This window comes from Zalophus californianus, chromosome 14 (assembly GCF_009762305.2).
Source record: "Zalophus californianus isolate mZalCal1 chromosome 14, mZalCal1.pri.v2, whole genome shotgun sequence".
Lineage (NCBI taxonomy): Eukaryota > Metazoa > Chordata > Mammalia > Carnivora > Otariidae > Zalophus > Zalophus californianus.
This window is the reverse complement of record NC_045608.1, coordinates 49,297,382-49,313,657: the sequence shown is the minus strand read 5'-3', so window position 1 is coordinate 49,313,657 and position 16,276 is coordinate 49,297,382. Positions and strand designations below refer to the sequence as shown.

The 16,276-nt window shown below is 40.3% G+C and overlaps 1 protein-coding gene across 3 annotated transcripts in view; it reads left to right on the top strand.

Annotated features, from left to right (window-relative positions):
* The window catches only part of CHST9 (carbohydrate sulfotransferase 9), a 256,861-nt gene that overhangs the window by 97,659 nt on the left and 142,926 nt on the right, over positions 1-16,276 (top strand). For 2 of the 3 annotated variants that reach the window (XM_027577035.1, XM_027577036.1), the window contains exon 3: positions 15,009-15,050. In XM_027577035.1, the coding sequence (XP_027432836.1) occupies positions 15,009-15,050 (42 nt within the window). Of the gene's footprint in view, positions 1-15,005; positions 15,051-16,276 lie in introns of those variants that run through there. The other variant, XM_027577037.1, reaches the window with a different exon arrangement.

Below are 16,276 nucleotides of genomic sequence, written 5' to 3'. Positions count from 1 at the left end.
TGAACGTAGCTGGCTGTGAAATATTTTTAATATGCGAACTTCCTTAATATGTATGTATTTTGATTCCATTACATGGAATTACACAGCCTTCAAGATGAAATATTAAGATGTTTATTGAAAAGTTTTCTGTCACTTAAACACAGGAAGAAAAGTTCCAGCTGGTGACTCTTCTTTCTCTCCCTCCAAGTTTATACTTGAGAGCCCTTATTTGTATGTACCAAAACTAAACATCTTGCCAAGGGATACATATTCCCATGTGCCCTGCTAGGGGGGTGGTATGTTTGAGATGACAAATAGCCCAGCAGGTCTGGCCTCTTCTTCTCCTGCCCTGGGCTACTGACAATCTATTTCAAATTGTGTGTGCATTGTAGGGTGAAGTATGTACCAATGAGAGCCAACCTCACCCCAAGCAATGTCCTATTGAATATAGGATTAAGTGAAAGTCTCCGGGGGCTAGCCAGAGAACGAGGTGCTCATCATCACCAGAGGCATGATCAGCTTAACAGAAGAGTCCTCTATGTTCCACACTTCTTTCAAATGTTTACAGTGTCACATGCAATTCTGTCAAATATTTCTGAAATGGCAAAAAACAAAAATATGCACCAACCACGTTTCACCCCATGGGGTCATCATTTGGAAGTCAAGAACAAAATCTAGATTTTGAACTATCTTGAGTTGAAGAGAACCTTGCTGTTTTACTTAAAGCCCAAATAGTACTTTCCATTACCAAAAAAAAAGGTCACTGCTCTGAATAGTAGGCAACAGAGTGCTGTGTGCCTGTTTTAATCATGGTGGTGTCTGGATAGGTGGATGCTCTTGGAAGCCAGAGATAGCAACCGGGCGTTCCATCATGCTCACTCGGTGAAAATGATGACAAAGCTGATAACATACTTTTTTTTTTCCACTCTAAGACTTAGCTACTCCAACTGTGTGATCTGGATTTTGTAACAGTATTCTTCACCCTTTGAAATGACTCTTTTCTGTATGTATCTATTATCACATTTCCAGGATTTCCAATCAGCTTCTCAAGAACTAAGATCAAACTGCCTGTTAACACTCAGTTTTGATTTTTTTTCCAAAATATTTGGCAATGTCACAACAGTGAAAAATGTACATATATATATATATATATATATATATATATATATATATATATATATATAATATCAAGCAAAGAGTATCCCTTAGATATTCAGGGTTATGGGAGAAATCTCTTAGGTGTTACTGGGTATATAAATGGGTCATACACATGTGGGATTGATATTGCCTCCTTCCAGAGCTACCCCAGAAAAATGTAAAGCAATGCTGTGAAGGTCTATAACCCTCCTGGCCTCCCCTCTACTGCCCTCACTCATATTTAAATACAGCTGGTTCAACTGGAGGACAAAACTGAAATTAAAAAAAAAAATATATATATATATATATGCAAATCACCTCATAACTTTTTTTTAAAAATCTGTAGCAAATAGTGAATTGGGGAATTTAAAATCAAAGTGACAGATTGGGGCTATCTACACAGCCAGTTCAGATAATATTATGTAAAAAAAAAAAACTTGTATTTTACACAACAAAGGAAAAAGAATAAAATTGACCCATTTCCAAAAGACTTCAGAGAACATTTCTTACAAATGACAGTGGATCATCTAGATCCTATAACACCATGAGAGGAAGAAAGGCGAACCCTGACCCATTTTATTTACTTTATGCCAGTATGGTATTTTATTAAGAGTTTTTCAATTTTTTATTATACAAATAAGTTTAACAATGATTCACTTATAAAGAAATTGGATGGAATTTTATTTATATTTCGCCTCTTTAGGGTAAGCATTGCTAAGTGTTTTTGAGGTAGGAAACTGGAGACTGCACAAGTAAAAAGGAGAACTTAAAATCAATCTGTGTCTCTCAATTTCATATAGAAAATAAGCCGCCATCACAGAAAATCTGAGGGAGTATATGTGGTAAACAAAGAGATATTTGAAAGTTCTGGGTTCAAATCCAGGATCTAACACTTACTGAGTAATCTTGGGTGAGGTCACCTCTCTGAGCCTCTACTATTTCCTCATTTATACCTCCCCCTTCCTTTCCTTGGACTAGTGTGAGAATCCTGTGAAGCAATATATGCATGCCCATCATTTTTTTTAATTTTTTTATTGTTATGTTAATCACCATATATTACATCATTTGTTTTGGTGTAGTGTTCCATGATTCATTGTTTGTTCATAACACCCAGTGCTCCACGCAGAATGTGCCCTCTTTAATACCCATCACCAGGCTAACCCATCCCCACTAGAACCCTCAGTTTGTTTTTCAGAGTCCATCGTCTCTCATGGTTCACCTCCCCCTCTGACTTACTCCACTTCATTCTTCCTCTCCTGCTATCTTCTTCTTTTTCTTTTTTCTTAAAATATGTGGCGTTATTTGTTTCAGATCTGTGATTCAACAGTCTTACAAAATTCACAGCGCTCACCGTAGCACATATCTTCCCCAATGTCTATCACCCAGCCACCCCCTCCCTCCCACCCCCGACCACTCCAGCAACCCTCAGTTTGTTCCTGAGATTAAGAATTCCTCATATCAGTGAGGTCATATGATACATTTCTTTCTCTGATTGACTTATTTCACTCAGCATAACACCCTCCAGTTCCATCCACGTCGTTGCAAATTGCATGCCCATCATTTATGGGTATCCTTATAGCAACAGCCTTTGGTGTGTGTGTGTCATGACAGACCTGCCTCCATAATTGCTGGGGCCTGGGGCAAGAGAACCAGTATGGGCCACCTTTTCTTTCTGCCTCCATCACATCCCCTCCTGCATTGTGAGGAGCTTCATGTATATGCACTGGGACCAGTCTGCACACACATCCAAGCTCCAGGCCTCCTTTGCACACCCTGTAATGTCTCGCACCAGGATGCAGTCTGGTCAGGTGTACCCGCCTCTAGAGATCTGATCTGGGAAGAAGGCCCATACAGACCCCGCATGGCCTCAGGGCTGATTGGCCAGAGAATTCTGGTATCCCAAGTACTCAGTGCATGTTCTAGGTAAGAAAGGGCAAACACCCTGGCCCTCCTAACCCTACATGGAGGTGATGTCTGGAAGGTGGCAAGAGTGGACCTTCTAAACGCAGCCCCTGGCTGGGGAATAGTCTCCACCCCGTAGTTTCTGGGACCATCTTAAAAGCAATGCTCTTTCCTTCAGGTTTAATTTTTAGTTTATTTAGCATAACACATTTAGCTAAATAATTATTTAGCATTCTCGGTTTATTTGGCGTAGAATAATATTTTGCGGTTGGACTGTGTGGAATATAGGATGTTTTCATCTGCAAGTAACTAAAAGCCCTAGCTTTTAAAGTGGGGGGAGAGGTTAAATAACCCATAACAAGAAATCCTGAGGTGGGGTGAGTCCATGGTAGCTCAGAGCCTCAGTGACATTCTCCTGGGGTGTGTGCCCTTCGGTTGCCCTTGCAGTATCTTGGCTTCATCCTCATGTTCCAGGCATCATACCCAGATGTGACTACATCTGCTGAAAGAAAAGGAAATGTTTCCTCCTGTCTGTCCCTTTTTATTGGCAAGGAAAACCTTTTGATGAAATTCTCCCACAGAATTCATATCATTGTCCAGAAATGTCAAACAACCACCTAAAGCAAGGGGAATGGGACCACAGTAATTGGTTTACATTGGTCATATTTCATCAGTGTCTTGTGAGAGGAGCGTTGGGTACCAGCATGGAATGAGAGGAGAAATGACTACAGTGTAGGCACTCAGCTATGTCTGCCCCGGCCAATAAAGCTAGAAAGTTACTCCCTCTCCCCCGGAATGCCAGACTCAGGCTGGTGCAAATCTAAGTTTCTAGTGGCTGACGACAGTTGGGAGAGTCTTCTCAGTGTTCCCACTACCTTGCTGTGCTCACAACCCCTGCCCACCACCCCCCCCCCCATCGGGTGGGCTGCATCACAAGCATCACAAGGAGCTCCGCCCTGCACTGTTTCAGTGCGTGGTTTGCTTTTTCTGAATCAGCATCTCACACTGAATACCAGGAAAAGATTTTGCCAGAAAAGAGCATATTGCCTTAGGTGTTCAGATCTTTATTTCTCTACCTTCTTGAGTATCTCCCACTCTGTCTCTGTTGTGAGATAAAGACCCCCCCTTCCAGCCCCCACCGGAAGGCTCATCCATTGAGCCAGTCTACAGACTCCCATACAGACCTGCCCTTGACTGTGAGTTTCTCGTTGCCTGTTTGCAGTCACACTACAGTTGTAAAATGCCTCCTTTTCCACCTGTCGGGTAATAGACCCTTGACAACATTTGCTTTTTGCTTTCTCCTAAGTATCCAAATGTCGCCGAGCCTCTTCTCCTACACATAAAATGTACTAGATAATTAACAACTTTTCTAGTAAACTCAGGGAGTCAACCAGGTTTTCAGAGGATAGTTTTACAAGATTACAAAGAACATGGCAATGCCTGAAAGCAGTAAATCAATATCCACTGATCTAAGCACACTTTCCTTATTTTCTTCCTTCAGCCTGTGAAATAAGAGCTTCCTCTGAATGTCTAAGGCCCAAACCTTTGATGCCAGTCATTGTGAAGGAAAAAATGAGTATGATGAGGATTTTTTAAAGATTAAAAAAAAAAGGAAAAACTTAGGGCTAGTGGAAATGAAAACCACGCTGACATCTCAAAGAATAAAACTCACCTCTGGCTTCCATCAGCTTTCTCCATGAGCTAATGAGGTGATGATTAAGAGCATGGGAGAGAGAGCAATGAAATGTGGTTATTTCCTCCAGATGAAAAGCTGAGCAGGATTGTGTGTCTGTTAGCCAAATAAATTGCCATTTAAAGTGAACAAACTCTGACTTTACAAGCATAGATTCTGATTGGACTCATATCATTACCTTCTGTAATGGAATGTTTCCCCTTGTTGCTTTCATACAGAAAATTAACCCTAAATAATATTAACACTCTTAATTCAATATAGATTCTACTAATTTATCTTTTAAAAGTATCTACCCAGGGAAAATAAGGTAATTTTTAATTATTCAGCAGAAACTGCTATTGAATCTTTTCGGTGTTTCAGTTCAGAGGGCTTCTCTATCATCCTAACCATAAGCAGTGAGGTTTCAGAAGCCTGGGTGAAGATTGACATGTTGTTGTTTCAAACGGGTACCCCCGTTGATGGTTTACAAGTTTTAAGATGCTCGTTCGCTGGCAAGACTCTGCTTCCTTTCTTTTTGACTGGTAACCTGAACATGGGTTACTATTGTAATACTCTTAGAAATCCAAAATATATATTAATCTACATAGATTGTGCTTTAGCGACACTCCTGATAATAACAGATTTTATTCTTTTTCATGGAATGGAATAAGTGTACATACTAAAATGCTGGGTAGTAGAACATATTTATAGGTATAGTTGATCAAACCATCTCAGGAAAGAAAGCATCTAGGAGAGTTGTGCATTCCTGGCAGGAGGGTGGGGGTGGGGATAGTAACATATATTGGTATATATTGATAGATATATCAGTAAATATTCTCACAATGAAAACAGAATAAAGAGTTGTTTTTACCCTCTATTGCTGCATATGGATGTATGCCAAAACTTAATGATATAAAACTGACATTTATTTTGCTTGCGGTTTTATGGGTTAGGAATTTGGAAAGGGTTCAGCCAGACAGTTGGTCCCTAATCCACATGGCATCTGCTGAGGTGGCTGGAGCTGAAGGATCCACTTCCAGATGGTTTCTTCATTCACTCACATCTGGCACCTGGGTTGAGATGGCAAGAACAGCTAGTTGCTAGTCTTGTCCATTTCAGGCAGCTCTCTTTCCATGTGGCCTCCTTGTGTGGCTAGCTTGAGCTTCCTCACAGCATGGTGGTCTCGGGGTGGTCTCACTTCTAACACTGTGGCCAGCTTCTACCAGAGCAAGTAGTCAAAGACCCAGGGAATGGAAGCTACTTGATTCCCAAGGCCCAAATGGTCTCAATGCCTAAAAACTGGCATTTCTAGCATATTCAATTTATTATGCAAGTTACTAAGGCCTGGGCAGATTCAGCAGGAAGGGAATTCAACTCCACCTCTTAACATATGGTCATTTTTTTTTTCTAACACAGGATCGAATAAACATATTATGAAAAGATTCTTTGTTTTCCAAAATAATTCATTCTTGTTTCTTTTGAGTAATGAACATTCACGGGACATCTAGAATATTATGTCATTTGAAAATAATTATTCACACCGAACTTACTAGAAACATGCTCTTGCACAATGGAAAATATAAACATGTGCATCCCACTTTTGTGGGTAGGTAAAGTGTGCGTTAGTAAAACTAGCATTCCCATTTTGCAGAGAGATTTAAGACCCTGGCAGTCATCGGGTATTTTCTTTTTCCCCAATCTGACTTCAACATCTAAAGGTCTTCCAAAAAACTTCTCTGCCAAAAATTACTCCCTCAGAATTAGGTTCTGAATATCAAAAGGTTTGCTCTAAGATTTAATTCACCCAGGCCAATGTGGGGAATCCGAAAGGAATGGTTGCTTGTCATGTTAATTATGTGCTTGTCAGGTGGATCTCAGTGGGAAGAAATTCTGTGCTTGAGACTTTCCAAGACAATGTAAAACTGCTGTTTCTCATACTGGTTTTACCATGTCTTTGCAGAGGGGTCAGCCCAGGAAAAATCTTTGAGCATTCGGTTCCTCTAAGGCTTTCTACTTGCTAGGACGGATGGCAGACCCCAGGGCTGGGGAGTGCAGATGGAGTGTCAGCTCTGCCAAGGCAGATGGTCAACCTTGGAGGCCTAGCTCTAGCTGTAGTGATATGTTTCTGAAGGGCCAGTCTCTGTAGCTCAGTACACACTGTCTGCAGCTCACAGAGTGCAGTGGAGCTCAGAGTGTGCAGTGTGCTCGTAATGGCTCTCTCTGCAAAAGCATTCTCACAGCCTATCAACTGACCAAATAGAAACAGACAGGAGAGCAAGTGGAGTTTATCTAAACCTGCAGGAGGGAGTGAGGATCCACAACCATACAGAAGCTCACCACTGTTGTCTGCTGAGGCCAGGCCCATTTCAACATCAGCATAAATCCAGGCATAAATGATAAATGCTGCAGCCTTTTCATACTATTGACCAAGCAGAAACCATGCAACTTCTATAGTCTTTTGTGGACCACTTTGGACCAATTGGTCTTTAAATTGGCCCAGTTAAGCTTCTCTGTTCCTACAGAGAACATGATTTCTTCTGGAGGATAGTATATACTATACTTTATAACTAAAAGGACCATTGGATCTTGGAAGAGTCAAGTTGCTTATTCAAGGTCCTACCATTTCTTGCAAGGAGTAAGTACTGGCAATGAGATCTTATGATTTCTAGAGAAACTCTCCCTTTCTGCTTAGAACATATCAGACTGTGGACAATTCCATAGCTCTGCTCACTACAAAATGCAGGCAGGGATTCAAACCACAAACCCTGGATTCTAAGATCATATCAGCTTCACTCATAATTGGAGAGAGGTTTGCAACGTAAATTTTTTCACCAAACCAAGTTGTGTTTGGAAAGAGGACATGAAGGAGAAAAGAAAGGAATTTTCTAAAATGAAAGGCCACTTTTTTCTTAAAAATTCTAAGGGAAAGCAAGAGAGAGATGTTATGGTAAACATATCAAGAAACTCTCAAAGCCTGAACTTCACAATATTTGTGTAAATGTAGCCATTGACCTTGAGTATATGAAATATTATCATGTTACTATGGAGCACCTGACATGGTATGTTTAGAAAGAGAAGTACCTAGCAATTCTCTATGCTGCTGCGTCCTAAGCACTGAGGTGAGGGCATTATACATGTGACTGCATCATGTACTCAAAATATTTAGGACTATTATTGAACATATCATTTTAAGTAACCCTCACAATGACCCTGTCAAGTGGAAACTACTCTTACCCTCATTTCCAGATGAATAGAGTGTGATTTAGAAAGGTTAAGTGATGTGCCCAGTATCCCACTGGGGATGAGTTAAGTGGCAAGAGCTACAGACCTGAGCTCTTCACCACTCTACAGAACCACCCTCATCACCACAGCCAGGGAGCTCAGAAAAAGTAAAAATTTCTGTGCTCGTATTCCAACCCTGCCATTCACTTACCGGAATCTTGTGACTATTACAAAAAAATTTCCGAGTCTACTTTCTCCACTGGCAAACAGAATTAATTTATCATCTATTCCATAGAGTTATTGCAAAGATTTAATTAAGTAATATTTAGGTGTCATTAGAGTGACCAGCTCATAGTAAGTTACTAAATAAATGCTAAACTACTTAAAAAATACAAAGTCTGAAGGTCTTTTTGGCATTCTACTCTTGAAACACTGTGATTAGGTACTTAGCGGTTAGAGTAAGCCATTGAGTCATTCAAAGTTTGAGTCATTCAAGCAAATCATTTGATAAATAATAAACAGAGAGTAAAAAAGATCTGAATTGTTTTTAACAAAATAATTTATTCAGGCAACCCTCAAAACCCAGGGACTGATTATATATAACTTACGGATATCTCAATTTTTACTCCTCCCTACCTCTGCCCCAACTATTTTTTGTCCTCTCATTATTTGCTACTTAGTAAATAATGATTTGGCAAAGTTATGTAACCAATTTTTCTGTTTCCTTACCCAAAAATGGGCATATCTGTAAAGCCTCATAGTACTGTGAGAACAAAATGAGTTAATCCATATGATAACAATGACAAGCACATAAACGTTGCTTAATAAACATGAGCTACTATTACGAGCATGATTATAATAATAGCATCCTGGTAGTAACACTTAGAAATGATAATCGAAGTAAAACTCCAATTGTTTCTGTTTTCAGTTGGAATATCACAGATAGATGGAGAGAGAGAAAGATCTTGTGTATGTCTATGTCTTGTGTACACACACACACACACACACGGGAGAGAGAGAGAGAGAGAGAGAGAAGGAGAGAGAGAGAGAGAAGGAGAGAGAGAGAGAGAAGGAAGGGGAGGAGAAAGAGGTGGGCTCGGGGGAGGGGGGCGGATGAAGAACAAAAAGAAGCCTGTAATGAGAAGCCCTCAATGTTTCATCCCAGAGTCTCATAGTTCATAGGTACCCGTGGTTAAGATGGGAAGTCAGTCCATCTAACTCCAAAGTCCCTGTTCCTTTCACTAGATTGTGCTGTTTTCCATGGGAAGTGATTGACTAAGAAAATTTTGTACTTAGGGGCACTTTATATATTCATATTCTCTCTCATTACAATCAGTAAGCAGGAATCTTTGGTATATTCCTAACCAAATCAGCAGTAATTTTTTAAGATATTGATAAAGGCATTTCTCTTCTTATTACCCAAAAGCACATCCTGAGGACTACTTTGTTCTTAAGTCTCACATGAAAATAGCTAACACATGACAGTGGTGGCTTGGGTTTTAGATTAGCTCTGCAAATCAACCTGCACTGTAACCTCGTTAACCTTGTCTGTAATTAAGGCATTTGAAGCCAGTAAATCTTAAAGCCCCTTCCTCTCTTAGACCCTATAAGGTAAACAATTAAAAACCTACTGCCTTCTACTTTTCCTGTTAACTCCAAAGTATAAGAGTACTGCAGATTCTCATTATCCAAAAATATTGCCAGTGTTTTTCCATTAAAATCCAGGTGAAACAAAAATGATATGAAAAAATTCAGGGGAGTTAGCATTATATTATCTGGCGGTTACGTTTCTCTCCTTCACCCCCACCCCACCACCTTTTTTTAAACAAGTAGCATGTGCACAGTAATTTTCCTTGTCATGATTCTATGCCTACTTCATAGTGCATTTTGCCAAAGCAACATCGGACATAAATGAACATTCTCAGGTATCCTAGCAACGGGATGTGATTAAGCATACCTCTCAGCACAGGGCAGATAAAATGCCTGCGAGGGAATGCAAACTCAGAATTGGCTACTGAGAAATTGGTAGTGCAGTGAGGGAAGCTTGATAAGATTCCATGACAGACTTTATTATACAAAGATGGAAGCAGGTAGAAGAAAGAGTGTATTTCAGAGACAAGACTGTATCTGAGTGTAAAAATACAGTATATATGTATCACATATACATGAATGTAATGCACATATATGTATGTGTGTGTGTATATATATGCACATACATATACATACACATGTGCATATACACGGTATATGTGTGTATATATATATTTATGCAAATATGTACAAAATTTCCTTTCCATTAGAAGTGACATAAAAGACCGAGTTGCCTGACAAACACCCCTCCTCATTATTGGTGAGGTATCACTGGATTGCCATTTATGTATCTGTGGTTTTAAAAGATCAGAAACAATCATTGTGATTAAGCTACTGCTTCCGTACTGAGGTAGAGAAATGTGCTACAAATTGATACATATTTAATGTTCCTCCATGGAACAATATCCACAACCTCAAGTCTAAAGTAGCTTTTAAAAACATCAATGCTCACTTTATATAAATAAGTGGTCATGACAGTGGAATTTTAAGGTTCAATTAAATGCATTTTCTCAGAAGAAAAGTTTCACCCTACAAGTTCCATTTTTATGAGATTACCATCCATTTTTATTCTCACAGGAGGAGTGCTGCATCCAGGTTTAAAGAGCAGTAAGGTGCAAACCGTACTTTAGTGTTTTGTTTTTAAACTAGAATCTGTGATCCAATAAAGCACAAGGAAGGAAAAAGGCATGTTCATTATTCTGAAAGCCTCTCTGTTATTTTATCACCCACTTTCCTAATAGAATAGTTTTCCAGGGTGTCCATTGTAATGTAAATACCTGGTAAAAAGCTCTGGTCTTGGTTGTACTTGCACTCAGTGTTAGCAGTACTAAAATTTACCTCCTGTTCCCTAGCATTTGACGGAGGACTGGGCATTTCATAACTCTCTGGGTGTGTTGACTCAGTCCTAAGCTTTTGGGCTCAAGGCTCTGTGAGGCATGCGGAGACAGAGAGGCATAGGGTACACACACCCCTTGCCCTAAAGGAGGCCACAGTCCAGTGGGGGGAACGAATTTGCAACCAATTCTGAGCCAAACTTGAGTCAGTACTGTGGCAGAGGTATAAATAAAGGGGTAAAGGAGCATAGCAGAAGGGTGGTTAGTTCTGCAGGGAGTGGAGAGTTGGGGGCGGCACAAAGCGGAATGCTTCACAGAAGGGCTGGCATCTGACGCAGCTCTGAAGGATGAACAGATTTTGGATAGGCAGGACTGACATATCAGAACACCCCAGGAAGCGGGAACAGCTTGCCCAGGGAGTTGGGATGGGAGGTGGGATTCTTGGCATAACCGGTCAGTTTTGTGCATGAGGGGTGGTGGAGAAGGTCGGTTGTGGACAAATCTTCCAGGGTCATAAATTTCACATTCGGGCAAGTGGATTTTAATCTTTAGTAGTGATCTGACCCGAGGACAGAAAAGCCATCCCTGAAAATCAACGAAGTCGATTAGGAGTGTGTAGGAAATAACCCCAGGAAGAAAGTCTATATCGTGCTGGTGAACGAGGGTGGGGGCAGTGAGAAAGGAAAGTGTAGATCCAAGGGCCCTGTAGAAAGAGAATGGAGTGGTCCGAGGTCTGTATTAGGCGTGGACGTTGAGTGAAAGGGAGAGGCCAGTGACTCTGAGGCTTCATGTTTGGGGGCTTGAGAGACCGAAAGACGGCTCTAAAGATGAGCGGTTTTGCAGGGAAATATAATGATTTAAGTTAAGGATCTGTGTTGTAGTGCTGTAGAAAATACAGATTTAGAGATTTCCGGGAGGTCTAAAATCTCAGTAGATGTTCGAGCTAGAAATATGGGTCTCAGAACCATCTCTTTCTAGGAAGGGGGACACCGGGAGAATGAGGGACAAGATCACCCTCATTCGGAGCAAGATGAAGGGACTCAACAAGAAACCTAGAGGGTCATCTCCAGAGGACTCTCTGTGTCCCTTAATCAATATCACGTTGTCTTATTTATCTAGTTTTTATTCTTCTAATTTGCAGTCTAGCGTATATGTAACTAAGAATAGAAATCTAAATTGATCCTTATAACACAACTAACAGCATAATAAAACTAATAAATAACATTTACATAGCACTCTACAGTTTACAGAGCCCTTGCATGTAACACAGGGGCAAGGGACTGTTTAAGGTCTCGGTGAAAAAACACTACAGCAACGCCTTCCAGCCTGCCTTCTGAAACATCAAACCCCAATATCTTGTGTGAGTTTCCTCCATTACTTGCCAGCTCTGCATATGAAATTATTTACTCCTCACCGCCTTCCAGAGAAGCAGGTTCTGATCCCCACTTTACACAGAGAAAGTCAGGGAGACTGATTGATTTGCCACACTGTCGCCCCTGTTGGTGTATTAAGTGATAAATTAACCCAGACTTTCGTAATAAAATGATCTATTACCGTATAACAGTTTACCCAAAACATAGCAGCTGAAGCCAACAGTAAACATTTATCGACTCACATAGTTTCTCTGGCATGGCTAACCAGATGGTTCTGGGGCAGGGCCTCCCATGCAATTGCAGGCAAGGTGTCAGTCAGCCAGAGCCACAGCCTTTGGAAGGTTTGACTTAGGCTGGCGGACAGACAGCTCGTGTGCCTGGCAAGTGGATGCTGACAGCTGGTAGGAGGCCTGGGTTCCTCGTCACATGGGCCTCTCCATAAGGCTCCTTGAGTGTCCCCATAACATACTATCTGGCTTCCCTCAGAGCGAGTGTTCCAAGAGAGCAGGATGGAAGCCATGATGGTTCTTAAGGCCCAACCTAGGGAGTCACATTCCATCATTTCTGCAAAATCTTATTGATTACACAAGTCAGTCTTAATCAGTGTGGGAGGGGACTGCACAAGGACACAATTACCAGGAGGAGAAAAGACAAGGGTCATTGGGAGCATCTTGGAGACTCACTACCATACCATATTATTGATCTCCAATACTTTCATTGTCAACTTTCAGGATTTATGATTCATTCTTATACAAATTAAAGACATTTCAAAAAGACGTTTGTCTTTAAACATTTTATAATTCAGGACTTGAACAGCATTTTTTTTAAATTTGTAGAGGCGTTTGAGGCATCTAGTATACCAAACTTGGTAATCAAATAGTAAACAGTGGCTTGCCTGATGAAAAACTTAAATGAGGAGGTACCCCATCACACTTGGTAATGAATGAAGCCTTTAAATGGACTCTTCATGTCATTTATCTGTTTAAATCATTGAAATAAATCGTATCAAACAAGACCTCTGGAAATCACCCAAATGAACAGCATGTGCCATTAATCAAGATGCCAGTTAGATGCATTCGACACTCTTGGTGGCTGCATGAGAGAAAGGTTGTACATTTTCCTCCTTATAGCTTAAGATTTTAAAAGACGGGAAGAGCTGGTAGAAAACCTTGGCTAAAGTGTACATGCAGCTTGCATGTGTTGCATAAACCCTCAGTAACTTGCTCCACCTGTGAAATGTTGAAAGCGGACAAGAACGATGGCCAGAAGGGCGCACGCTCTTACCCATCACAAAAGCAAGGCTCTGACCTCCACAGTGGTGTTGCCACACACCAACGCCCTCCTGCAGTTTCTCATCTAAGCCTGTAACCACGCTGACGTGGCCCACAGCCTAGCAGAAATGTGGGGTTTGCGCCCCCTCGGGTTGTTGCCCTGTCTCCTTCATTTGCATGCTGCCAAATTTCATGAACAGGAAGGCGCTTCCTCAAGCTCATCTTCCTCACCACTGGCTACTCTTCAGGCTTGCACAGTGTCTCTTGTGCTCCCCGCCCCTGCTCTGCTAAGCCTGCTCTCTCTCAATATAGCCACAACCGTGTGAACCCAGCAGATTCAGATGCTGGGGGTGCCCACCATACTTCCTCAAATTATCTGTGGCACATGACTCGGTGCTCTGTGGATCTCTGTGGATATCTGCTGCTTCTGTCTTCTCGTGGTCCTACATCACAAAGTAGGAGTAGCATTTTTGTTCTCTTGGTCACTCTCCTCAGCCCAGCACTCTGTGCTGCCTGCCTTTATGTTCCCATTCCCCGCCTCAGCCCACCCATCTTCTCAAGATGGACCTTTTCTGCATTGTAATTTCAATTCGGATCCCTCTCCCAAGCTCCATGTCTCTGTAACACTTCAAACTCAGTTAAGTCTAAAACTGAACTTGTCGTCCCCATGCCCCCATCACGTTTTACCATTTCCCCAAATTGTAACACCATGTCCAAAGTCACCTATAAAACCATTCATCTTGACCTTTCCTTTTCCCTTGCACTTTACATTTTGTAAATCCCTGGGCCTTATAAGTTCCGCCTTCCTACTTCCCTACTCCCATTGCCATACTCGGTCTATTACCTCTTATCTAAACTCTAGAATAGCCCTCTTCCTATGCAAAACTGTAGTTCCTAAAGCAAGCTTTAAACATGGCTCTTGCTCTAAAGGCCTTGTCCTACAGAGCCCATACTATTTTTTTTTTTTTTTTTTTGCCAAGAATCAATACCTTCCCTATTTCAAATTTCCCAGATCACATGTATCTTTCAAGGTCCAAATCAAATATCATTTTCTCCATAACTTTGTGGGCATCCCTTCATTTCTAAAATAATCACTCATCCTCTCATATTCTTTAAACGTTTTGTACATTTTGGGGCACATCCCATTTCATACTGTATTGTCTGTCCTTTATCTTCCCAAGTAGGTTGTAAGAGGCCTTGGTCTTATTTTCTTCGGGTGTTTATCCCCACAGTTCATTCTGTGGGGATTTGTACCTTGTAAGTTTATTGTTGAGTAAATTCTCTTACTAACAAGATTTTTAAAACCCAATAGCATATTTAATGCATCCTCATTTATTTTTGACTTGCATAAATTGGTTTGAGAGCATTTTTCACCCCTTTCAACTATGCCCAGTCATCTCTAGAAGCATGTGGGACACAGCTGAAAGAGTGATTGCGTTTGGAAATTGCCCTAAACTGGAGTTTCTTCTTTGTTATATCTTGTTCACATGGATCCACTCTGCAACTGACCTGCTATTTCTCATTTCAGGGAGAGTGGAGAAGAAAAAAAGAGAACAAAAAACAACTTCAGGTAAGATTTGGACTAATTAGTTCCAATTATTTCCTGTTTTTACTTTCACCTTTAAAAAAATCTATTTGCAGTTTAATATTCAAAAACTCGCATTTAAAAAGTAATAGTTTATGGCCCTACAATTGATTGTTATTAAATTAATTAAATTAATACATTTAGTTTTTTCACTTTCACATCAATCGTGTCCTCATTCTGTCATTCTGTTCTAAAGAATATAAGATAGAATGTGATTTTTGCATCATTACCAATTGAAAGGTAAGTCTTAAAACCACCAGCTTTAAAAATTTCAGGTTGTTAAAAAAAAAAACTCAGGTTGTAGCAGTTGACGTTTTATTTTCCCAAATATCTATGAATCTTAATTATTTTTCTTAAAACCATTTGTGGAGTTGATGTTTTTCAGGACAGTGTTGACTACTTAACCAAAAAGAATCTTTACATTTTGGAGGGATTTTAAGAATTATTCTATTCCTAACTTCTAGTATATATCCAGAAGTGAATGATGTTTTAACACAGTACCATTGTGCATAGTAGGGGCCAATATTTGCTGACTAATACAAAAATAAGTTTTTAAATTTCCATATTTTTATTACTTGGCTTTTAGCTGAAAGTCCTGAGGAAAGAGAAAATTTCATTTACCAAGTAAATCTTTGCATAAGGGCAATCTCCAGCTTCTAGTGCCTTAAAATTGCCAGTAATCCTAGAGAATTCTAATTTGGCATATACACCTGTGCCCACCACCCCTCCCAAGTATCTACCAAACCATTATTCTATGATATGTGAAAGCTGCCGACAAAAGACACGTTGTTCCTGACCACTGTCTTTTTTTTTTTTCACTGCATTTTTTGTCTGGTAGCAAGACAAAATTTGTTTGTTTGTAATGTGTGGAGTCAGTAGAAGATAAAAATCTGAATTAATCAAAAAATGTATAAACAACCTATGCCTTTTCCCTTTTCTCCTTCCCAACCTTAGTATTCATCTCAGACAATTGAGCAATGTACTACCTATACGACTTAAATGTTGTTTGCATTCTTTTAAAGCCCAATCATTAATACAAAAAAAAAAAAATGTGAAGGCAAGAAAATGTCTGTTCTCCTCACAGATGTGATTACCTCCGTAATTGCTCCTTGGGGGAAGATTATTTATACTGTTTGTAAAATGCTGTTGTTATGATCCTATAGGTACTGGCTTAAAGAAACTTTATAGTTTGAAAGAAAGCTAAATTGGCC